Raw genomic sequence first — 26882 nt, 5'->3', positions numbered from 1 at the left:
TGTTTCTCATCTTCAAACCAAACTTGGGTCTTCAGCCGATAGTTTAAATCCTGTCTGGCTAGAATTCTTCCCATAATGTTTCTGCATTAGGTGAGTAGGTGGAGAGTAGAGGGTCTTTTAGAGGCTGTTTGTGTGCATTTGACCACATGAGCATCTACACTACGAAAGCAATCCGGTCAAACATGTTTTCCACTACCTCTGGAATTGGTCGAAAGTGTACATGGGTCAATGAGTTCATTATTTTCCAAATTTTTAAAAAATGTCTCGTATCAAATTGATCTACAATATTTCCTTTATAAGATACTCTTTTAATTTTATTTTTATTCAATTGACTCTTTGAGTTGTGGTGTTTCAAAGACCTAAAATGTCAGGTGGTGCGACCAGCAAATTTACATCTAAAAGTATCAATTCCCACTGCGATTGCAAAATGAAGTAAGAAATATATATGTAAACCGTTATATAATGTATACAAATAATAAATAATAAAAAAACATAACAATTCTTTATGGAAAATTGTGTTCTGAACACGTAAAGAAGTGTCCGTTTATATGAATTGGACTAAAAGGGCAATTCATAGAAAAGGGAATTTACATGTGATGTGCATTTTACAATGATTCATATGTATATTGTATATGTATATTATTTTAAATGAATATATGGTCGCACCACCTGACATTTTCTGGGTGGTAAAATCAGAAATCTTTTTTAATAATGAATTAATACTGTCTTAAAAGCTGTAAAACCAATATGAATCAACACCATACATTTTTTTGGACATAAAAATGCATTTTAAAACTCTTTTGCTTAAAGGGTTAGTTCACCCAAAAATGAAAATTGTGTCATTAATTACTTCCCCTCATGTCGTTCGACACCCGTCAGACCTCCGTTCATCTTCGGAACACAAATGAAGATATTTTAGTTGTAATCTGATGGTTCTGAAAGGCCTCCATTGGCTCAATGCACGGTTCACTCTCAAGACCCTTAAAAGGCACTAAAGACGTCGTTACAAAGTCCATCTCACTACAGTGATTCTACAATAACTTTATGAAGCGGCGAGAATAGTTTTTGTGCGCAAAAAACCCCTAAATAACGACTTATATAGTGATGACGATTTCAAAATAATGCATCATGAAGCTTCGAAGCGTTATGAATCAGTGAGTCGATTCGGATCGCGTGTCAAACCGCCAAACTGCTGAAATCACGTGACTTTGCCGATTCAAACTGCTGAATCGACTCACTGATTCATAACGCTTCGAAGCTTCATGAGGCCGTGTTTTGAAATCGTCATCACTATATAAGTCGTTATTTAGGGTTTTTTTGCACACAAAAACTATTCTCGTCACTTTATAAAGTTATTTTAGAAGCACTGTAGTGAGATGGACTTTGTAACGACGTCTTTAGTGCCTTTTAAGGGTCTTGAGAGTGAACCGTGCATTGAGCCAATGGAGGCCTTTCAGAGCCATCAGATTTACACTAAAATATCTTCATTTCTGTTCTGAAGATGAACGAAGGTCTGACGGGTGTCGAACGACATGAGGGTAAGTCATTAATGACAGAATTTTCATTTTTGGGTGAACTAACCCTTTAAATTATTTTTTTTTAATCTTAAAAAAATGATTTTTTTTCTTATTTGTCATTGACCCACAAACGTTTTAGACCCTGTTTACACCTGTATTTAGTGTCGTCCACTCGTGATGCAATCGACCAAAACGCATCTTCAGGTGTTCATGAGCTCAAAAAAAGGTTGGCATTAAAAAAAACAACAAACTAAGTTGCGAAGAAAATAATGTTATTTTTTATTTTGCTGATTTCTCGCACTCTCCTTGTCTTGCACCAGTCCTTTTGGATATAATGTCAGCAGAATGGCAGAATGACAGAAACACAAGGAACGAGCGCCCATCGTCTACCCATCCCTAGCATTAAACCGCCCATGTGAGCGTGCAGAAATATCCATGACGGCCTCTCGCTTTCATGTGGGCCTTTCTTCTAGCCATCAAAGTTCTCACTCACGTCAGAGATTTGTTGGGTATTAATAAGCTCTAATCACACAGGCATCTGTCTCCAGCGCTGCGCGTCCGCCATTACGGCGCTCTATTCAAAAGCACTTTGCTTTTAGTGCCCCCTAATTTTTTCCTCCTTTCCGAGCGTTTTTAAACTTACAATTAGTGACAAATTAATCACGTCCAGACCATCAGGAATGGAGACAGTAGCTGTAATCAGACGGGTGCTGAAATGGAAATGAGCAATACCAGCCAGCTGCGCTCCCTTATGATTATACTGATATGCAACGTAGCACGAAGATAGGTGGAAGGAAACGAATTAGCATCGCAAACGATACTTCAAAATAAAGTGTTCCCACAGAGGTTCGCTCGCTTTTCTAAAACGACTTGCGTTAATATATCGTCAATGAAAATGCATCATCCCATGGACTGGAAACCATCATAAAAGTGCATCTATCCATCATAAAAGTGCAAAAGTGCATCTATCCATCATAAAAGTGCAAAAGTGCATCTATCCATCATAAAAGTGCATCATAAAAGTGCATCCATCCATCATAAAAGTGCATCTGTCCATCATAAAAGTGCATCCATCCATCATAAAAGTGCATCCATCCATCATAAAAGTGCATCCATCCATCATAAAAGTGCCTCTATCCATCATAAAAGTGCATCTGTCCATCATAAAAGTGCATCTGTCCATCATAAAAGTGCATCTATCCATCATAAAAGTGCATCTATCCATCATAAAAGTGCATCCGTCCATCATAAAAGTGCATCCATCCATCATAAAAGTGCATCTGTCCATCATAAAAGTGCATCTGTCCATCATAAAAGTGCATCCATCCGTCATAAAAGCGCATCCATCCATCATAAAAGTGCATCCATCCATCATAAAAGTGCATCCATCCATCATAAAAGTGCATTTGTCCATCATAAAAGTGCATCCATCCGTCATAAAAGTGCATCCATCCATCATAAAAGTGCATCTGTCCATCATAAAAGTCCATCCATCCGTCATAAAAGCGCATCCATCCGTCATAAAAGCGCATCCATCCATCATAAAAGTGCGTCCATCCATCATAAAAGTGCATCTGTCCATCATAAAAGTGCATCTGTCCATCATAAAAGTGCATCCATCGATCATAAAAGTGCATCCATACATCATAAAAGTGCATCTATCATAAAAGTGCATCTATCCATCATATAACTGGAAAAATTAGCATTACAGAATTCATGGGCTATCAGATGTTAAGTCCTTAAATGTAATGTCAAGTCCATTAGAAGAGCTCTTTGTCTTCCAAGTAAACATCTTAATAGTGCGGTTACGTGATAAACTCTGCAAGCAAAGCAGTTCTTTCTGTAATGATCAGCAAACCTCCATGTTAGATTCCACCTGACATGATAGCCTCTGTAACTTACACAGAAACTGCCTATAAAAGTAGTTGAAACGGACTATAGAACAGCTGAACAGTAGCTGGACCTCTTCTGTTGAACTTCTCAGTTGACTTTCTCTGTTAGTTGTATGGGGTCAGTGAGGAAGAAGGCTAATAGGCTTCCTGCTCTGCTCCTGGGTAAGCGCTTTTGAGACGGCCGTACTGCGGTGGGAAGATGTGACCCTTTAGAAGCAAGAAGATAATGGGGTTCCTTCAGATTGAATAACCTCTGAGGGAAAACTCAGCGAAGGATTGAAATGAAAAGCGATTCAGGCGGGATGAGATGCTCTCGAGTTAGATATGGGTGGACTTGCAGACGAGTTCTCATTAGGATGTTTTATTAAGCCTATGTTTAAAGAAGTCAGAGCATTGAGGCTTTCTGCTTTGAGACACTACATTAGCCCATATTTATTTATTTTTTTATAGATTTTATTTTATTTATTTTTATTATAATTTTTAATAATACTAATTATTATTATTATTATTATTATTATTATTATTATTATTATTATTATTATTATTATTCATTTTTATTTTATTTTATTGAAAATGTCAGTGATGCTTGCCTGACAAAAAAATCCATATTTGGATTCATTCATTCATTCATTCATTTCTGCTTTGGGTTTCTGCTTTAAGACACTGCATTAGTGTGTTTTATTTATTATTTTATTGTACTTTTATTTTTATTTATTATTTATTTATTTATTTTTATTGAAAATGTCAGTGATACTTGCCTGACCAAAAAAATCTACCTTATGTATTTATTTATTTATTTATTTATTTATTTATTTATTTATTTATTTATTTATTTATTTATTTATTTATTTATTTATTTATTTATTTATTTATTTATTTATTTATATATTTATTTGTTTGTTTGTTTGTTTGTTTATTTTTATTATTTATTTATTTATTTATGTTTTATTTATTTATTTATTATTATTATTTATTTTTTTATTTTATTTTTATTATTTTTTATTTTAAATGTCAGTGATACTTGCCTTATTTATTTATTTATTTGATTTGTTTTATTTTATATATTTTTATTTATTTTATTTTATTAAAAATGTCAGTGATACTTGCCTGACAAAAAATATCAACCTTTATTTATTTATTTGTTTATTTGTAAATTTATTTATTTATTTTATTTTATTAAAAATGTCAGTGATACTTGCCTGACAAAAAATCCACCTTTATGTATTTATTTATTTATTTATTTATTTATTTATTTATTTATTTATTTATTTATTTATTTATTTATTTTTAAATTAATTTTATTTATTTATTTATTTATTTTATTGAAAATGTCAGTGATACTTGCCTGACATTATTATTATTATTATTATTAATTATCATTAATATGATTTGTGTTTCCGCTTTGAGACACTAAATTTTTTATTTTTTATTTTTTATATATATATATATATATATATATATATATATATATATATATATATATATATATATATATATATATATATATATATATATATATATATATATATATATATATATAAATTATTATTATTTTTTTTTGTAGTGAGACTTAAAAAAAAAAAAATCCACCTAGTTGCTAGGGCATTGCTATGTGGTTGCTAGAGTGTTACGGGTTATATTTTTGGGTTATGATATGTTTTTTTGTGGTGGCTAGAGTGTTGTTTTTTGTGGAAATGTGTTATTTGGCCAACCCAACCCTGTTCCCTTCTCTGGAGCGCACAGTGACTTGCACATAGTCTGAATTAGACATTCTTCTCTCTGTCTGTCTGTTTATTAATCTCTCTCCCACTTTCTCCACCACCTCAGTGGAAGAAGATACAGAGGAAAGCTCTCGGTCTGGCCGCGACTCCATTTCCACAGCCACAGACCTCACCCTCCCACCCTCCAACCCAGAGAAACAGATGAATGGAGGACGCACCAAAGATGACAAGAGGGAGCGTGGAGGGAAGGACAAGAAAGACAAGAACAAAGCCAAGAAAGGCGTGCTGAAGGGCCTGGGCGACATGTTCAGGTAGGGTGAACAGCCTCAGGTGCTCGAAACACTTTATTTAACTAGCGATTGCGTAACGCGTGGAGTGTGTGGGACTGCCTGGTACTAATAGGAAAGACCTTACCTTGACCCTCAGTCTCGCTATCATTCATTGAGGCCTGAGGCAGTTTCAATGGAGGTTATTTTTAACAAGGGAATGTTTTATTCATCAGTGCATAGATTTCCAAATGTATCATTGGTAACTGCTGGATCGGTAACTTTTCTGAAATAAACACAAGCCTCCCTGTGTAGCTTTGTGTCCCCATAAACAGCTTTGTCGCCTAGTTAAATGTCACCCCAACTGTGACTGATTTGCAAAATTTCCACACCAACTTCAGCCTACAAAGAGGTCGGAGCAAATGCGGTTCATTTTCGAAAATAAATCCATATGGAGGATTAACATTTACTCGGCTTCTCCACGCAAATCTCCTCCGGAGGGACGAGACAGGTACAGATAAATACTTCTGGGGGCTGCTATCATAAAAAAGGTGCTTTCCTGGTCTCCCGGCCCTCTGGGCTCTTTGAAATAGAGGGTCGCACATCCATTTTGTTGAGAACGTGCTAAGCGGTTTCCAATGCTAGGCTAATTAAGCCGGGGCCTCCATTAATTATTCTGATTTGGTGCTCATTTGAATCCTGCATAAATTATACACTCTCTTATCTGCACAATAAGTTGTTTTGAGGTGGATTAGCGTAATGGGATTAGTTAGCGTAGTACGTTGCATGCTGTGCCGTAATGAACAATAAAAACGACAAGTGTTTCCAGGTCATGTTTCAGGAGCACTAAAGGGTCGGTTTTAGTGCTCCGCTGATTTGTGCTCCACCACTATTTTGTCCTGTAGGATGAAGGCAATGGACAATTATTAAAGCGTAATCACATATTAGGTTGTGGCCTACGTTTTGAGCTGAATTTGATTAATTTGAAATACGAGTGTGAGGACTTCAGCATTAATTTGAATCAGGAGTGAGCGTTGGAGCAGGTACTAATAGAGTTGGATGTCTTTCACTACTTGTGAAATTTCCACCATAATGTCAGAGTTGCTTTTTAAAGTCGCAAAAACATTGAGTTTAGAGAGTGGTGGAGGAAGTACTGAAGCTCAGTACTTAACCCCTAGGAGTCTGAGCTGTTTTGGGGCCCTTTAGAAGTTTTGACATGTTCTGACATTTGTGTGTTTTTTTCAGGTGCTTATAAACATATTAATGGCAAAAGTTTGTTTACACTTTTTCTGAATGATAAAAAAACGTAATTTGAGTCTCTTTGGCACTGATAAGAAAAAAAGAGAGCCGATCGCGCCGGCGCGACCGCTGACTCGAGGGGGTCAAGTAAAAGTACAAATAACCAGAACATATTTACTTTAGTTAAAGTAGAAGTACCACAATGACAACCCTACTTAAGTAAAAAGTACCTGATTTCAAATGTACTTTAAGAATTAAAAGTACTTGCATAACAATTTATTCTCATAAGCCGCGATTCCATCGAAATTACGCGGAACAATTTGTACCAGGAACTTTTTTTGCAGGAACTTTTTTTCCCCCAGACCTGCTGCTGTCTGCGTTTCCACTGCGATCTAAAGTGCTCCTCCCAGTTACCGATGGACAGGAATCATTTTTGCGCTACACTGTCTGCAACAATAACAAGTATGAGGAGATTCAAGCAGCGCTGCTTTTGTTAGTTATGTATTGGTTTACTAAAGAGGTCATTAACAAAACTGCGGAAAAGAGACGAGCACTGATACTAAAGCGTATTCTGAAAGCTCGTAAAGCTAGATTTAAAATAAGACAACTTATGTTATTATCAGCGATTACAGACATTGACCGCGCGATTGCTGAGACAACGCGCGCCATCGGACAGAAAGAGCAAGACTGATATTTACTGAACGCAGAACGAACCTCGCAAGATTTTTTAAAAATGCCGGTTGAAATAAAATGCTGTGTTAGCTCAACCAATCAGCATGTTCAGCGCCCAAGTCCCACCCCCGAAAGTTCCTGAACTTTGAAAAAGTACTACATAATGGGTCCGTGGGATGGGGGGCGTGGCCATCCCGCCCACCTGAGGGTTAGACCAATGGAAATACGCGGAAATGCCAAAATAGTTGGTAATTGGGCAAATGTTATGTTGGTGGGACGCTGGCCACACCCACACTGACCCCTCCACAAGACCGATAGCCGTACGGACTAATAGCGGGCTGACGGGAAGCGGTCAATGAGAGGCCCATTCCCTAATGTTGAATCGGGTCAATAGCAGGTTTTTGGGACCGACTCTGCCCCCTACCCCCTTTGTTAGCCGTTAGCCCTTGGTCGCCCCCTATATGCGTCCAAACGGCCGTTATCCCGGGGGAATCGAGCTGCGGTCAGCGGGAGGTGGGGTTAGTACAAAAGGTCAAATGGCGAATTAAATAACTAGCAAAAGAGATCCGAATCCACCCTACGATCCCTCCGGGTGTTATTGCATGGGATTTTTACCACGAACCCGCTATATGTACTTCCTCGGGAGCAGGGCCGTTTGGAGGGGGAAATATTTACCCGGAACTTTATTTAGACCCTGGTTCCTGCGGTCGAAACACACTGAGGACCAGCCCAAAGTTCCTAGTTCCTGGGGAAAGTTCCTGCGGTGGAAACGCGGCTTTAATGTCTATATTCTAATAATTACATTTTTTTTTTTAAAACAGTATGGGCTGTGGCATTTTAATGAAGTTAGTTTTGGGTTAATGTAATTGTGCTTACCATCTGTGGCCCAGTTTACATTCTGACTTACACTTCTGGTGATCTATCATGGTGATCTGCAGAGTTAAATATCATTATTCTGAAGCAATGTTCTCCCCAGTGTTCAATCAGCTTTTACGTATTTAAATCTGCATTTTTATGATATTTTTACATTTTATAAAGGGCATTTTTTGCGATTTCATTCCGAATGCAATGATTGGACGATTATTTTTAGGTCCTGAGACTTCCTCCTTTCCTTATTTATTGCTATCAGGATGTGAAAAGGGTTTCAAACAGTAAAGCAAAAATTGTTTATAAAACAAATTGCCCTATCCTACGTTTAATACCATAGCATTTCTGAAAGTAACTTTCCCAAATAATCAATGCCAGCTGTTGATTCAACCCCAACTTACACAACCACATCCACTATTCATCACGTCCTCTTTAGAGCTGGAGTGCATGGCATACATGCTAAAATGTTGAACGTTGTTGGAGATTAGCCAGGGTTGCGGTGTGTTCATCATGTCGAATTGAGACCTTGAGAACACCTGGTCCATGCCTGGACTCCCCGAAGGAGAAGAGCTCTTTTGGATTTACAGCTTTAGTGATGAGACAGAATTAGCTTCAGCTGTGCGTCATCACACGCTGCTGGCAGCTTTCAGGACCCCCTTCTCTTGGAACGCTCCTTTGTTTGTGCTTATTTTCTTCTTCTTATTATTCTTTTTATCATTCTAGAAGAGGTTGCATAGCATTTTGAGGGAGTTGGCCACAAGGTGGCTCTGTGATAAATGTATATCCCAGGAAACATGTGGGATAGATTTTTGAAGTTTTTCCCTGCTGTTCCATCCAACTGGCATGAATATTGGCCTTGACCTTGACACAATTTGTCAACAGAATTTTGATTGGTTAAATCATAGATGTAATCAATTTAATTAACATTTTCAGCCATTGTCCAGAATGATTAAATTGGCCTGTGTCCTGTGAACGCAAAATTCAAGGTTCACAAAACTTGGTACACACGGCCATCTGAGGATACATGCCGAATTTCATTCATTTCTAAATCTAGGGGAAGTCATAAGTGAAAAAAGACTCATAATGTAGGAATTAAAAAATCTGCTTTGAAAACAACGGTATTCACATCCTCCACACGATTTGTTCTTTCACATTTCACAGTTGTGGTACATTTTTGGGGGATTTTGGTATTGTTCTGGTCAAAGTCCCTCGTTCAGTGCAAGTCTATGGGAATGTTTTCTTCATTTTTTTAAATCAACCACCAAGAGAAGTGTAGGACAAGCCACTTTGTAGTGTAGGACAAGTAAAATGTCGAACTTTAAAGGGTTAGTTCACTCAAAAATGAAAATTATCCCTTAATATACTCAACTTCAAGCCATCCTAGGTGTAGGGGAGCGCGGGGCACAACCTAACGCGGGGTTAGTTGTAACACGCATGTTTTAAAACTTTCCACACATGACGAAACTTAGTGTATTTACTAGTTGCCATATCAACATTATTTCGAGAAAAAATAGAAAAAAAATCTCTGGAAGATATTACTGAACATGTATTTAACCATTGCAAAAGTACATTTCTTTCTTAAGTTTAGTTTTCATCTCTGTTTTTTGTGTTTATTTAAAATAAGACAAATCCGGTATTATTTTAATCTTAAATCTGTTATTTAACAGTTGAGATCGTTCTTTAATGCTGATCTAACAGCAGAAGACACGAGCCACAGTTTAAATCCCAGTTGTGACCCTATGGGGCATGTTGTCACATTTCACTTCCATTCTTTCGGGGTAAATCAAGAAAAAAGTATACACTGTATTAAATAAACAAAACCACATAATTGTACTAGACATATGTGCAATTAATGTGGGAAAAAATAAATACTCTGAACCCCAAGTGGATTTACACAAACTGAGAAAGTCAAAAAGCGTTAGGTTGTGCCCCGCTCTCCCCTATATGACTTTCTTCCTTCAGCCAAACAAGCTTTATAATGGGAATGAGAGATTTTGAAGGCCAAAAAAGTGCATCCATCCATCATAAGAGTTATCCAGGGCATACTAAAGTCCTTCTGAAGCAAAGTGATGTGTTTTTGTAAGAAAAATATCCATATTTATAGCTTATAAACTATAATCACTGGCTTCTGGTAACGGCCGGTAATGAGTCTAGTTCTGGCAGAAGACTGACCTCTGACCCGACGTGTGACCTATGAACGTGGAAGTGTAGAGGATAGAGCAAAACAAGACATCGGTCACCAGTAGGGTTGGGTACCGAACTCTGTACTTTTAAGGGCACCGTCTGAACTACGTCGGTACTATCGAGTAAATCAATCGGTACCAAATTTCGGTAGTTGAGAACGCATCTGGTTATATAGACTAGTGTCTGTGAATATTAAATCTATTAATGACTTACAGTTTCTTTACAGTTATTGATGTAAACATCCCTAAAGTACCGAATTTCAGGTACCGGTAGCGGTTACTTGATTTGTAGCGGTACCCAACCCTAGTCACCAGTCGAAAACGAGTATATTTAAAGCAAAATGTCAGAGGATTTCGATATAAGAGAAGAGGAGCTTGAGTTTGTTGCGCAGCTCTATATGTTTAGCCTAAGCTTACTCTACTCCTACATCCTACCTATCTAGGGTACCATTCACTCCCATTATAAAGCTTGGAAGAGCCAGAATATTTTCTAGTATAACTCTGATTGTGTTTGGCTGAAAGAAGATATACACCTAGGATGGCTTGAGGATGAGTATACTATGGGATCATTTTCATTTTTGGATGATCTTACCCTTTAAGGGTATAGTTTTATAGAATCATAGTAATATATTGTCTACAGCTAGACTTAACAAGCCCACCTACAATTTGGAAGGAGGTAAAAGGAGTCAGAGGTGAAAAAGAATATGCATTTATTGTGTGTGTGTGTGTGTGTTAGCGAGGGAGTGGGAAGGGTAGTGAAAGTTCATTAAGAACTGAATCCCAGGGCCGGACCCCGGCGGAGACGCTCACTCAGCAAATGTTCTCTCTCGCTCTCATTACATCTACCCCTCCTCTGAGAGCCATCAGAAACTCCCATCACTAAGGAGATTGCGCGCACACACACACACACACACACACACACACACACATGCACACACACACACACACACGCATGCTCCTTGCCAAGAGAGTATGGATTACTGACATTCAACTCCCCTTCTTGCTGTCTCTCTCATTGTGTCTTTTTGTTCACACACATACAGATTCACTTCTGCAGCAATACACACTCATCTGCAGTCTCTCAAGGCCCATTTAACTGTAGCCCTTCTCGTTTTCATCTCTTCCATCTCAGTGTGACACACACACACACTCACACACACACACACACACACTCTTCCAAGGAGCTCTCTGAGGCGTTTGCAATACACTGCAATCGGAGCTCATCTGCATGCGTGAGTAAACGTGCACTGATGAGCTCTGCGCTTAATGGACACACTGATTGGAAGAGCATTAAAATCAGAACAGATAGACAGAGGGAGGAAGAGAGGGGAAGCGAGAGAGGAGGTGATCAAAGGAGAGCGAGAGAGAAATCACAATTGCCCTATCGGTAAGCCCCTCCCCTCGAACGCAGATGAGCCAATAGCAGTTGAGTATCAGTTGCGCTGGGACCGGAACTCGGACATCTTTAGGTTTCAGCGCCATAGAGAAACATTGGAAAATTCGAAGCTCTCATCGGTTTGATGGTGTTTATGCTACAAAAATGCTATAATGTCGTTCCTGAGGTACTGTAACACTGATCCCGGTATCCTGAGATGATTTTCTGTTTGTCAAACTCTCGTTAAGTTACGATTAAAGTCCCTGCTAACATACAAACCGAAATAACTAACTGATCTCACGTCATAAAACACTGTAGGTCAAAAACACGAAGGTCTACATTTCAGTGCCTCTCCATATTAAACTGGTTATATGTAAATTAATTTCATTTTAGATATGTTTAAGGTCTACATTATCTCCTATTTTGATGGGTATTATAATCTACGGGTAGTGAAAGGAAGAGCTCGCACGCAGTTTATCGGAGTTGTTTTGCAGATACAAAGTTTACCAGTTATTAACTGCACCCTCGAAAAGCATACGGTCTGTGTATATGTTTGTTTACTGTTATTTGTTTGAGTGTTTTTGTGTAATTTGCTGTGTGTGTTAATGGTAATGCAATGGAGAGAGATAGTTTGTGAATGAGATGTTAATGCGCACTTCTTATGCTTTGCTTGTTCAGCTCTTACGATGATTTTTTTGGAGTGAATAACGATGCAATAAACTTGATAAACCATCAGTTAAGTTTGGCCATCATTCGGACGGGATATACGCTACAATCTGTGTCCAAAAACATCTCGGGATAAGGTTTTCACACTGACAGCTGTACATAGTAAGATATAGCAACTCTGTTTGTTTGTCCGAGTTAGCAACAGTAACTAAGGGGGGCGGGGCTTACCGATAGGTCAATTCGAGATATACTAAACAGCCAAATGAATGACCAGGCAAGTGGAGGCAGCATGGAGGGGGGGATGGGTTCAGAATTCACTTGTTCAAAAGTGTTATAGTATTCATTTTATCCATCATTCGTTTATTTGTTTGTTTTTGTTTGTGATATGTGTATGTACACTGATCAGGCATAACATTATGACCACTGACAGGTGAAGTGAATAACACTGATTATCTCTTAATCACGGCACCTGTTAGTGGGTTGGATATGGTGAACCGGCCACAGGGTCATGGAGGACCAGTGGAGAACCGGCCACAGGGTCATGGAGGACCAGTGGAGAACCGGCCACAGGGTCATGAAGGACCAGTGGAGAACCGGCCACAGCGTCATGAAGGACCAGTGGAGAACCAGTGGAGAACCGGCCACAGGGTCATGAAGGACCAGTGGAGAACCAGTGGAGAACCGGCCACAGGGTCATGAAGGACCAGTGGAGAACCAGTGGAGAACCGGCCACAGGGTCATGAAGGACCAGTGGAGAACCGGCCACAGGGTCATGGAGGACCAGTGGAGAACCGGCCACAGGGTCATGGAGGACCAGTGGAGAACCGGCCACAGGGTCATGGAGGACCAGTGGAGAACCGGCCACAGGGTCATGGAGGACCAGTGGAGAACCGGCCACAGGGTCATGAAGGACCAGTGGAGAACCGGCCACAGGGTCATGAAGGACCAGTGGAGAACCGGCCACAGGGTCATGGAGGACCAGTGGAGAACCGGCCACAGGGTCATGGAGGACCAGTGGAGAACCGGCCACAGGGTCATGAAGGACCAGTGGAGAACCGGCCACAGGGTCATGGAGGACCAGTGGAGAACCGGCCACAGGGTCATGGAGGACCAGTGGAGAACCGGCCACAGGGTCATGGAGGACCAGTGGAGAACCGGCCACAGGGTCATGGAGGACCAGTGGAGAACCGGCCAGAGGGTCATGAAGGACCAGTGGAGAACCGGCCACAGGGTCATGGAGGACCAGTGGAGAACCGGCCACAGGGTCATGGAGGACCAGTGGAGAACCGGCCACAGGGTCATGAAGGACCAGTGGAGAACCGGCCACAGGGTCATGAAGGACCAGTGGAGAACCGGCCACAGGGTCATGAAGGACCAGTGGAGAACCGGCCACAGGGTCATGGGCGGCCAAGGCTCATTGATGCCCGTGGGGAGTGAAGGCTGGCCCGTGTGGTCCGATCAAACAGACGAGCTACTGGAGCTCAAACTGCTCAAGAAGTTAATACTGGTTCTGATTGAAAGGGGTCAGAATACACAGAGCAGCTCAGTTTGTTCGTATGGGGCGGCACAGCCGCTGACCAGTGCTGACTGGGGAACACATGGCACCAGGTGCACTATGGGAAGAAGGCAAGCCGGCTGAGGCAGTGTGATGGGAAATCTCGGGATGTGCTGAACAAACAAGTCCGACCCATGGAGGACCCACCTCGCAACTTACAGAACAGAACATCCTGTTGCCAGATACCACAGCACACCTTCAGGGGTCTAGTGGAGTCCATGCCTCGACGGGTCAGGGCTGTTTTGGCAGCAAAAAGGGGACCAACACAATATTAGTCATAATTGTATGCCTGATTGGTGTATATGAATATCATAAAGATTTGCAGGGTGGACTTTTTTGACTTGGGTCAATACTAGGGATGCAACAATACAGTTAGTCCACGGTTCAATACATACCTCGGTTTTTAACCACGTTTTTTTCGGTTCGGTTCTGATGGCTTGTCACATCAGTTTTTTGCTATTCTATTTTTAAGCGACAGGAACAGCAAGAGGTTAAGGAGAATTTTTTTTTTTTTTAATTGCAATACTCTTTCTTTATTTTACTTGAAAGAATTGAAAAACCTTACTTAAACTTAAAACTTTACTTTAAAAAAAAACCCTTGTACACATTCCTAGTGTATTGTATAATATATATATATATATATATATATATATATATATATATATATATATATATATATATATATGAGATTTACACTGGCAGCTCAGAGCTGTACAGCAGCATTTAAGTATGAAATTGAATGAATAAATGTAAAAATAAAACACTACATAGACTTCACTATAAAATATACACTGATTCTTTTTAAAGTTTTTCAGTCAAGAGCAGCGAGTGATTTTCTCTTTGTCTTTTGTTGTTGTATTAACATTAAAGGGATAGTTCACTCAAAAATGAAAACTCTGTCATCGAGAAACAATATTAGAGTGAGTAAAGAATGACAATTTTAGAGGTGAACTGTCCCTTTAAGGACAGCGTGTTCACTATAGGCTGCGCTGCTGTCAATTTAAGACCTGCACGCATCTAATATAGAGACACACGCCGATTTTACTTTCACTTTAGACATAACCGACTGTGTTTATGTTAACCTTGTGTGTATTTGACAGTATTAGCGCAGTAAGACGACTACTTAGTCCAGTAATCACGTGTTTGACATGCGTTTAGTGCGCGCGCTCAGAAAAGTGCATGTTAAAACCGCGCACACGAATGAGCCGGCAAGGCTTTAAAACGCAAGCAAATAATGAACTTTGGTGATTGTGAATAACTATAGTGTTCTGTGAGTATAACTCTACCACTAACGTGTGATGTGAATGTATGTCGCGTTGTTCAGTATTTTGGGATAGAGGCAAATGATAGAATTTGTAGAAAAATACTTAATTAAATGCAAAACTGAAAAACCGCAATTCACAAGCATGTATGGAACCATGAAGGCCGTACCGAACGGTTCAATATTATATTGAGAATTGTGGCATCCCTAGTCAATACATAACCAACCGGAACACCCTAGGAACCATATACCAATTCCCTATCAGCCACTCAGAACTTGATAGCAACATGCTTGATGTTATTAGCTTAATGGCAGAGCTTGATATAAGACTTACCTCAAGCCACATGGAGCATGAGGTGGCTGTATATCTTAAGGGTGTTAGATGTCATGCCTGACTTGCGCATGGATCAAATGAATAGCCCATCAGCTATGAACTGCGACGTGCACGCAAGCATTTAACAAATGACCTGAAACGGGGTACGTCCTACAAGCGTTATCATACATGCACCATAAACGTGCCTGGCATTTTCTTTGACATGGCCTTTTAACGTCAGCTCCTAACCATGTATGGCCTGTTATGTCCACACCTCACCCCAGGCTTTGTTAGCATGTTAGGTCGAACTATTCCTCTATTCGTCAGATGGGAGGCTGTGTTCGTTGGCCTCAAGGTTATGGGCTATCGTCAGAGGCCTGAGTAATGTGTGCTGGAAGAGTGGAAGAATAAGGGATGGATGCAGAAGTAAACGACATAAACGAGTGCAGCGAAGTGAACTGGGGCACATGGAGGAGGAGCGTTAGAGATAAAGAAAACGATTCCTGTTTTCACGCGACTGGTCACGGCAGTTTTGGCTCAGGGGCAGACAGGCCTCTACGGCTTGCATTAGTGGACACTATTAATAGGATGTAATTGCTAATCCTGATGCCCTTTCATGTTGAATTACCCCATCCACACCCCACAGACCCTTCCCCGTCCCCCTTCACTGACCTTCAAACCTCTATGTAGCACCATCCTGAACTCCCAACACATCCACCCCGGGAGGAAAACCTTCAGCCTGGAGCGACAGCGGGGCCTTAGGGACCTCGAGGGGTCCGAAGGGGGAAGAGCACAGATGCCTTTCCCCCCAACCATCTTTGTTATTTTTCCTTGTTGACTGAGCATGTTGCTGGGGAGGATTGTGGGTTACGGTAGCTCTCATGCATGGGGCTTCACAGAGATGCATGCGCTTTATACGCTTTTCCATTTGCACGGCCAGATCCCTCAAATTGTTCCAAAGTAGTACGTTCTCGCTCATTAGCTTAACGTAAACACAGAACACTTTACCACGCAGAGGTAATTACGGAAACAGTGGAGAACTGCACGCCAGTTACTTTCAACATAATCAACCTTAGTCACAGATAAATAAAGCTGCTGTATGTCATGACTGAAACTTTGATAGATGTGAGCTGTGGAAAGTGGCCGTAATATCTCGTATCGTACTATAATGAAAGGACGCATAAAGATGTTTAATTGTTGCCTTTTGACAAAAATGATTTCCATTTAGTCAGATTCATTATTTTCAGTCTGACTCTGACTAAAATGTCAACTAATTTAAGCTGGCAAATTGCATTGTAGATGATAAAGTGCAAAATTAAACCAAGTATTAGTAACAGTTTTTTTAATTAGACATCACAAATAGAACAAAACCACGCAAAACTGTCCTTGCCAAAACCTGACCTGCTTAAATAACATAGATTTTTCTCTTGTAATACAATATTGTCTTTTTATAGTTATTTTTTCTTGTTTCAGACATGTTATAGCGTGTTTTTAGCATGCAACTTAGTTCATCTTACTTGTGAATTAGAATCATTTTGTGTAGATGCAGTTATAATATTTATTTATGTTGTGTATCTGAATTGTCTCATAAGCGCTGGGTCATTATAAATGGCCAGATTTTTATTAGAAACCTTGTTTGTTCATTAATCAGGGTTTTCCGCGGGTCTTAAAAAAGTCTTAATTTGACCTTCCGCAATGTAAGGCCTTAAATTGGATCAGAAAGTCTTAAATTCAATATCATGCCATTCATTTAGGCATGATATTGAATCTGCGATGCAGAAAACATGGACAGAATTGCAGAATCCATTAATAAAAATGTAATTTACTGTGTAATGCAGAATGTCACGGAATTTGCCAAATTTTGGATGAATAAATCAAAAGTAGGTCAGTCACTTAAAGGGACAGTTCACCCAAAAATGAAAATTCTGTCTTCATTTTTTCACCCTAATGTTGTTCCAAACCCATAAGACATATCATATAGTCTTATATAGCGATTGAGTCTCTTCAGAAAATTTGGCATAAACCGCTTGATTTGTTTTACGATCTCTTTATGAACTTTTTGAAGTGTCAGTGGAAGTTGCTTAGACTGTCAATGGAGGGACAGAAATCTTTCCCATTTCATTACAAATATCTTCACTTGTGTTCTGAAGGTGAACGAAAGTCCGTCAAATTGAATGTAACCATTAAAGCAGTCTAGAAAAATTAAAACTTAAATTTAAGCCCTAAATTTAATTGCATTCGCTGGATTTGTGTTGACATGCAAAATGAAGAAATTAAATCTTGTTTTCTGAGAAATGTAAAAAAAATTATGCAAGTTTATGATTAAAACAAGAGCAAGTATCTGTCATTGGGTATGAAAATAACTTCCATTTCAATTAAGTTGATTTTTGTGAACCCATTGTTTGTTCTTGTTTGAATCATAACATCACTTTCACAAGATTTCTTATCTCGAACTTATCTCGAAGCTATTTATTTGTAAAATGTATTAAAAAGTATTGGAGATCTGTTGGAAATTGTGCTCGTGGTGAGTGTCACTAATAAAACTCATTGTGTGTATAGACATTCACATTTAGAGAACATACTGATATTATGTTCCCCTTCAATTTATTCCTTATATTTTCTTTAATTGGTCTTTAAAAGGCCTTAAATTTACCTTCATTAAACCTGCACCCTGATTTTTAATATGCAGTTGTTGTTTTCGTCATATATCCGTCAACTTTGCTTTAATTAAAAGTGTAAAGTATATATATATATCAATATTGCACAACTAGCTGCCCCACTAATAGTTCCCTGCAACAGACAAAAATGTATCTCACCTTTAAGGAGTGTGACAGTGAACAGGAAGTGAGACACGGAGGACTTGAGATATTGCAAAGTGATCACTTGTCAAAATGCCAGCGCCCTGGGTGGTGTCGTCCATCTGTCTCTCCTCTATATGACAGAGGTATTGTTTGTGTCATGACCTGCTGAAATGAAAAGAAATTAAAACAAAAGAAGTGAGATTGTCCCTCTGTAGGCTTAACATGGGGCTGTGTAAATATCATATCTCTCTTAAAATAGTCCTCGCCGTGGTGGTCTGGACTGATTCGTCGGCAAGGGGTCACAGAGGGAGATATTCTCACCTCCATCCCACCATTCCATTATCCACCTGCCAATCAAACAGCCTCCGCTCACCGCGGGGCGCACAGGGGTATAACCGCCGCCTTCCAGAAGATGAGCTCTCAGAGACCCAATAAAATAAATAAAGTAATTGATATAACAGAGAGTCCCATTAATATGAATGAAATGTCATTTCAAAACTTTTATTAAGCATGAATTATGCCACGCGTGGTGTGATTACCCATCATTGTCCATTGTGCGTTTTGAAATGAGAGATTTAACCGAGTGCTCGGGGATTAGATTACACAGGAAGGTCTGACGGTTGGACGTCCTGCTCCGGATGCCATGAGAGGCCCTTTCTCCACCCCGTCTGTTCAAATCTTTCCCCGATTAGACCCCGCTGCCCATCACCGAACCACCAGGGGTAATTGCATTTTGGAGCTATCATGTCCTTGCATCCGGTTCTCGACTCCTTTGGGTCAGCTAAGGTAGCGGGGAGGGGTCATGAGGCAGATAATCGAATTTGAAATCTGGGCAAAGTTGAAACCCAACACCAGTGTATCCTTAAACTAGAACTCAAATTTGTTTGTCTTTGTCAGAAAGGCAAGGCTTGTTTTGTTCAGACGTAACAATTATTCCTCAGATCAACAGTGTTTCTAAGAGCTCTGATCTTTTCAGAATCACTTGATCCGAGTAAAAGCACGGCCACTTTTCGCTTTTTGAATTGCATCCCTCGGAACGATGACAATCTTAACAAGACCACAAAAACAGCTCGTGAAGAGCATTGTGAGCACTTTTATCAGACAAATGGAGGCAGAGATCCGGAGACGGTGTGAGATGAAGCCAGAAAGGACAAATTATTACAGTTTCAGCTTGCAGACTCTGATAACAAGTCTGATAAAACTAGCCATTTTACAATTTAGGCGGATGAGCAAGTGACCACTGAGTAAGAGATACATTCACGGGAATGGAAGGCCAACAAATGAGTGCGAATATTTATCTTGAGTTATTCATGTAAAGTGCCAATAAGATGTCATTGTACTCTCAACTTTTGATGGATAGCATAACATTTCATGGGAGATTGCAAGCACTGTCAGAAAGACTCCATTAGCGAGATGCAAAACGGCTGCACTTAAACTTTCACAAGACTAGTATTTCCGAGCGGGTCTGATGAAACCGTACTGGTATCTTTCCATGTTAATTACCAGGAGAGTTCTGAGAACCGAGAGCATTCAATGTTTCCAATGTTGCAACCTGCGTCATAAGCAGGTATCTTGTCCACTTGAAGAGGAATATGGCAATCGGCAACATTTGGGTTCTCGACCGCATGGCAATTACTCAACCTCGAAAGGAAAGCACAGAGAGTAGTGACCTTAGACTCTGGGCCAAGGTAAGGGAGTTGATAGGAACGAGGGGGAGTTGAACAGGTAAGATGAGGCGAGTGAAAATAATTCTGTAGATCATGTAAATGAAGTGGCCTGGAAACAGCCCAGTTATAGCGATGCTAATGGCAACAAGACACTGAGAGTGAGTCATATACTAACAAAAGAGTACAGGGAATAACGTCAGGAGGATGATGAGGCAGAGGCAGTGTCAGAGGTTGCTGATGAAGGAATGATACAGTACATAATGAACTGGAGCTGGACGTGCCAGACTTGTCTAAAGCATTTTGAAAGAGTCTGTAGTTGGTAGTGCAAATAAACTCATTCTTTCGTACATTGAAACTGAAGCATTTTTCCTTCAGATGTTTTGCCTGTGCAATGTGGGCATGGAAAATTCATTCGCAGGAAGTTTCATTGTCGCAGCACAAGGAACATATCAGAGCAATATTGGGTTGTGAAAGAGATGCCAACAAGGTGAAAGTCCCACTTGGAGTCTATCCCTGTATATATCAACATATTCTGTGCTTATCTCTTTCTTTCTTCTAGATGTCTTATGTGCTGGATTCCACCATGTTATGAAGCAGATCTCAAACTGATTATTGTTTATTGCGTACTGATAATGCAACCTCGCAGAAGTTCGTATTGGCACCTTGCAATAAGCTTTTGCATTCGTTCTGTGTGTTTTTTGTAATATTTTTTGAGTACAAGATAGGTGTAAATTGAGGCTTATTCAATAGTGAATTAAAGTTGGCATTGCTTCTCTTACAAAACAAACAACTTGCAAGAGGTATTTTAGAGGAAAAGGTGCTCAGGAGACATGGAGGGTAAGGGTGTGACGAGACGCCATCGATTTTAGAATTTCATCCATTTAATGGTTATCGCAATAACATGAAAACACTGTCATATCTGTATCAACGCGAAATGTATTATTGGTGCATCACTAGAGCGAATATATTATGGGCTGCTGACTTCATAATATTACATTCTACATAAACACAGTTGTAAATGTTGTGGAAACGGTTTGGACAGTCGGACAGTTATGTATACTGTCTAGTCAACGCAAGGTTAAATATTAGGGGTGTGATGAGACACTTGGCTCATGAGACGAGACACGAGATTGGGTTCAGGAGAACGAGACGTGACAAGATTTTTGCACAGTACTTTTAAGAAGTCCTCAATGACAAAATTCATGACTGGACAAATAGTCTGCAGGTGCATTTTGAAACGTTTTAACTCATCATCTTGTAATGAATGTCATTTCAGTTCTACATTCTGAGCATGAATTGTCAAATACATTGAAAGACAACAATATACAAGCACTGTTAAAGGTTTTGCCACAAACTCAACTGACTGGCTTCTCCCCTGTATGATTGTTTCAGAGAACTTCTGATTGAGGCTGTGTGTGACCTCCTAATTGAACATAGAAATAAAAACAGTATAAATAACAAAAATCTTTAAAATGTCGTAAGTGCAAACAATAAGTGCAACCATAATCAAAGTACTCTATAAATATTCAAAGTGCAAACAGAGACTAAAACAGAGATTAGCGCTAAGAGGTGGTTACAACTACACAGCCCAGCCTAATATAGCTTTGATATTGGCGAGACTGGCTATTGTATGTCGCATAATTTGTGCGAATCAGGGAGCTCACGTTTATTTTCGCTTTCAATTCGTTCTGTGTATAGGGAGCGGCAGTGCTGAGTGCGCATTCTACAAGACTTTTATCAGACACTAGCCTAGAAATCTAGACGCATCCTAGCGGCAGCAAATCTAATTTGCCGCGAGTGTAGTCTAGCAACTCTCGGTAGACCTGCGAGCTATAAAAAACAAACTCTGGTCAGGCCAATCACATCGTGTATAGAGTCGGTGGGCGGGCTTAACATAATGACGGCAGAATTGCGGCGGTTCCGCGTGCTACTCGTAAACAAAGAATCTGGCGAACGCCGGACTTTCGAACCGGCTTTGGCCGCGACTCTGGAAGACTTGGAGTTAAGCTTTTCTTTGAGAAAAGAACAAAGAACGGCACTGAAGTCATTGTTAAGAAAGGAAGATGTGTTCGGAGTTTTGCCGACCGGATACGGCGAAAGTTTAATCCATTACTCCACTTCACGTTGCTCTCTGATTGGTTGTAGCGCTATCCAATTGCGTCCAGAGGGAATTTGAAAGACAACCGTTTGTCCCGCCCCTCGGATTGAGCCCTGCCAATGGTGAGTTACCAGACCCAACATCTTGATGTGGGTTTGGCTTGTCAGGCTAATCAGACACTATATAAGGCATGAATTTTGCGCACAAATTTTCCGCCATGGTCCTGTCAATCATCTCACCTTACTCTCATCACATGACCAGTGAACTGTGATTCCTGTTATCCAACTGAATTTAAATAAAAGAAAAACGACAGTGGAGGATGTAATGTAAATGTAGCTATGGCATATTCTATGCTAATTCCGCCCTCACGCTCCATCATGGCGATATCGCAAGACAGCTTTTTACTCGACAAGAAATCTTGTCACATTTTAATCGCCTGATCCCCCCCCCCCCAAACCAGTTCCGCGTAAATCCCGCCCTGCAGCTAATTTCATTGGTTAAGACTACAGTAATGGGTAGATTTAGGGATCAGTGTTTGGTGTAGGCAATCCTTACTGTGATTGACATGACCAATAAAATCTTAAGAATCGGCTGCAGGGTGGAGTTTCCGCTGAACTGGTTTGGGGGTAAAAAATCATGCATTTTAATCTCGAGATCTCGTCACACCCCTAATGGATGGTATCATTTTTGTGTAGTGTAGGGCAAACATGTTGCAGACGTGTCTTAATAATAACCTTGAGACAACTAATCCAATAGGGTTGCACAGAAACACTATGTCTACTTCGGTTTATATTCTGCCGAGAACTCCAGACACAAAGAACAGAACTGAAATGAGACAAGACCTTCAACTGAAGGTTAAAGTATGAGACTGGCTTGACAGAACAACATTGACAATCTCAAAAGACATTACAGCAATCCTCCAGCAGATCTCCTTTGGCTGATCGCCAACAATAGATGGACTTCCATTTGAAGATCTTATTGATGTTAGTGTGGTGGAATGTGTTTTGGGTGAGATCTCTTCCCAAGATTTGCCAACAGTTCTGACACAGCTAAAGTAACATCACTTTGGATATCCTATCACTTTGCATGGCTAACAGATATGGAATATCATGAATGCAGTTATATGCAAGCACCTCCTCCAAGAGAGAATCTAGATTTAATAAAGGGCTGCTGTCTTTTTTGGGAAAATATAAATTGAGCTGAAGTGTCTTCCTAATGGGAGCTGGGACGGGATCATTATTTGTCTGTAATAAATATTGAAACACTTGCCTTGGCAGGACTAACATTGTTCTACAAATCAAAGCTGCAACCAAGGAAAGTAACTTTTCTCTGGAACTAAATTTGGGGTTCAGGCCAAAACAGGATCTATTGCTACACAACCCTCCCCTGGCTGTATAGTCCGCTACCTGGAAGAAGGTACTGTTGGCTAAAAGAATAGCCAAACTTTTCCACTTGTTACCCATAGAGGGATGGATATCTGCTGAGAATTTGGCAACAGGCCGCACACTTGGCACAAAAACTGCTGACTGTTCTCTCTGAAGCTTTACCACCCGCCTCCAGACTCACGCTAGAGTCACAGGTTTAAGAGAGAAAATAGATGAGGGCATCTATTCCACAACTAAGGCCCTGTTTACACCTGCTATTGAGATGTGTTTTTGGTTGATCGGATCACAAGAGGACGAGGGAGACACCTGGTATTTTCTCTTTTGTCCACTTTTGACCTCTTCTGTCGAGGGGAGGGTCTATGTATGGTTTTATTCAGATCTTTCAATCTATTAGATGACATAAGCTCACGCAATTTACATATAAACGCGACCGGAGATGATGGAAATACATATGGAGAGCATTAGAGAACATTGTGCTTGGTTAGTTTCTCATCTTCAAAGCAAACTTGGGTCTTCATCCGACAAAGTTTAAATCCCGTCTGGCTAGAGTTATTCCCATAATGTTTCCGCATTAGGTCCGTAGGCGGAGAGTAGAGGGTCTTTTAGAGGCTGTTCGTGTGCATTTCACCACATGAGGGTCTACACTACGAAAGCAATCCGGTCGAATGTGTTTTCGACTACCTCTGGAAGTGGTCGAAAGTGGACAAGCTCAAAAAGTTTTAGACCCTGTTTACACCTGTATGACAAAAACACATCTTAATACCAGGTGTAAATGGGGCCAAAGAGTTTCAACAGCAAGAATGACTGTCAGTCCAAATCTGTGTATCGTAACTGTTCAGATCTGATTTGTGTGTCCATGCAGCTCTTTCGTTTTCCGAAATGTCTGCATTGGTTTATATGGCAATGGCGTTGCGTTGGTAGGAATAAGCAAAAAACAGCAACAACAACCGCGACTTAGAGAGGTTTGCAATACAGATGTTGTCTTATTTACAACATGACATTGTGCAGCCGCCGCGCTGGACTACTGCGTGAGGCTGGGATGTGTTTTTTTTCCGCGCCGTCGTTTCCACAGGTTTCAAGGCATGTCTCCGTTATATTGTCATTTTCTGTTCGACTCTTCAGCGAAGCGACTAAAGCGACTTTCAGCATGTTTTCTATAACAACGTCTGGCATTTACGTTTTACGTTGCGTGGGAAAGTCAAATACACCACGCAAAATCCGTTCAGAGCGGTCAGACTGAAACCAATTTCAAGAAATTTTGGAAACGGATTTGTAAAAATCTGATTTCATGTGGCTGTTCAGACTTGCTATATCTGATCGGATTTCAATCGGATATGCACAAAAATCAGATTTGGACTGACAGTCTGAATGAGACTTAAGGGAGGCTTGCTTACCCTCACAACTCCTCAGTAAATAACGCTGGGAAGAAGCCGAGTGTTAGAGTAACATTCATTCTATCAAGAGGTTAAAAGAGCTGAAGTGGCAGATGACGACAAACCTGTATCCCTAACCGTTTTTGGGAGTATTTGGGAGATGGACTGTGACTTGTTTCAGGTTAGGAGACGGTTTGTAAAGTAGGGTTGTCCGACTCTACTCCTGTCTTTAGCTCCAACACTTAAGACCGTGATTAGCTGCTTTAGATATGTTTAATTAGGATTGAAGCTAAACTGTGCCAGAATTTATCCCTCTGGATGCAGGGTTAGACATCCCTGCCTTAAAGGGAGTGACAGGTAAGAGGACAACCAATGGCAATTTGGTTCCTCAGGGTTTATGGGAATATTTATGATTCAGTACAACCTAAGGCAGTGTTTCCAAGAGTACACATTTTTGTAATCTTCCTAATTAAGCACGTGATTCAACGTATCAGCTTGTTAGTAGAGACTCGAAGACCTGGAATAGATGTGTCAGATAATGGAGGCATGCAAAATGTGAGCTGATGGTGTGCCTCCAGGAACAGGGTTGGGAAACACTAGATAACCACACAATTAGTTAGCCTTCATACATTATAAGTTTGTTTGTAGTGTGTCATAACAGATTCTTAAATAATAAAAGCATCTCTCTTTTTACTTGACCACATTTTATTTTGCTTTTTACCTATTCTTCCTCTCTCTTTTTGTCTTTCTCTCACTATGTTTAGTGCAGTGTGTGATGAAAATTGAGAAAACCATCTTTCACATTGATGATTTGATACCAATCAGAGTGGAATATGTGTATAATTTCTTTCAAAGGCAGGCAATTGCTATCAAATTCGCCATTCAATCTTTCCTGTCAAGTACATGTTTTCGATTCTGTGGTAAATGACAGATTCCTTTCCCTTTTCCCCTCGTCTGTTCTGTTGTTCCCTGGGTAATGATGTCTTAAGTGGTAGTTGTTCAACTCGTTTGTCTTCAGGAGGTTGTAATTGGGCATTCCTTTGGCACTAGGGAGACAATGAAAAGAAAGGGCTGGAAAGGACAGGAGAGAAGTGAGGAGAAAAAAAAGAAGACTCTGATGGTTTGGTGATTGTGCAAGGTTGCATGAAGGAGAGAAAACAGCATGCATGCAAGCGAACACTTCTGTGCTACTGCAGCTTTTCTTTGTTCATATCGATGTTTTTGCTGTTGTTGTTTTCTTGCGCTCATACGCTCTACATTTACATATAATTGTACAACACATATTACCTAGGCACCAAATATTGTTTCAAACTGGCTGTGTTTAGAGGCACGGTCCATCATTAAAATGTGATTTAGAGGTAAGCAAACCTTCCTCCAACTGTCTTGCCCTGAGGCTGAGTGTGTGTGTGTGTGTGTGTGTGTGTGTGTGTGTGTGTGTGTGTGTGTGTGTGTGTGTGTGTGTGTGTGTGTGTGTGTGTGTGTGTGTGTGTGTGTGTGTGTGTGTGTGTGTGTGTGTGTGTGTGTGTGTGTGTGTGTGTGTGTGTGTGTGTGTGTGTGTGTGTGTGTGTGTGTGTGTGTGTGTGTGTGATCAGACTGTCCCATTGAGTATGCACTGTGAGGTGGCATATCTAGGTCACACACACTGGCACATTACTCCTGTGGGAGCTTCTGTTTCCTTTCCTCTGCCTTGTGTTCATGTCATGGATTGTCTCCACTTTCTGAGGTCACACACAAAGTATTGTACATGTTGTATAGGGTGATACTATGATCTCACCCAATTAACACATTTATCTTATTTTTCTAGACACACACAGTAAAAAAAACACACACACACACACACTGTTCCCAACACAAAATGCCTATACTCTTATACTTAGACACGAATAGGTTTTTTTTTTCTGCTCAGTTTATCCTTTAACATTTAACATTAGGGGTGTGTTCACACTTGGCATGTTGGGTTGGATTTAAACGAACCCTGGTGTGATTGCTCTTTTAGTGCGGATCATTTGAATAAGTGTGAACGCTGCCATC

General features: G+C 40.2%; 1 protein-coding gene across 1 annotated transcript in view; it reads left to right on the top strand.

Moving 5' to 3' along the window:
• The window catches only part of pard3aa (par-3 family cell polarity regulator alpha, a), a 753733-nt gene that overhangs the window by 522292 nt on the left and 204559 nt on the right, over positions 1–26882 (top strand). Inside the window, exon 17 of the mRNA XM_079805963.1 lies at positions 5237–5441. Within this exon, the coding sequence (XP_079662089.1) occupies positions 5237–5441 (205 nt within the window). The remainder of the gene's footprint in view (positions 1–5236; positions 5442–26882) is intronic.

This window comes from Gobio gobio (genome assembly GCF_949357685.1).
Source record: "Gobio gobio genome assembly, chromosome: 23".
In the NCBI taxonomy this organism is placed as follows: domain Eukaryota; kingdom Metazoa; phylum Chordata; class Actinopteri; order Cypriniformes; family Gobionidae; genus Gobio; species Gobio gobio.
The sequence above is the reverse complement of the archived record's forward strand: the minus strand, read 5'-3'. Positions and strand labels throughout refer to the sequence as shown.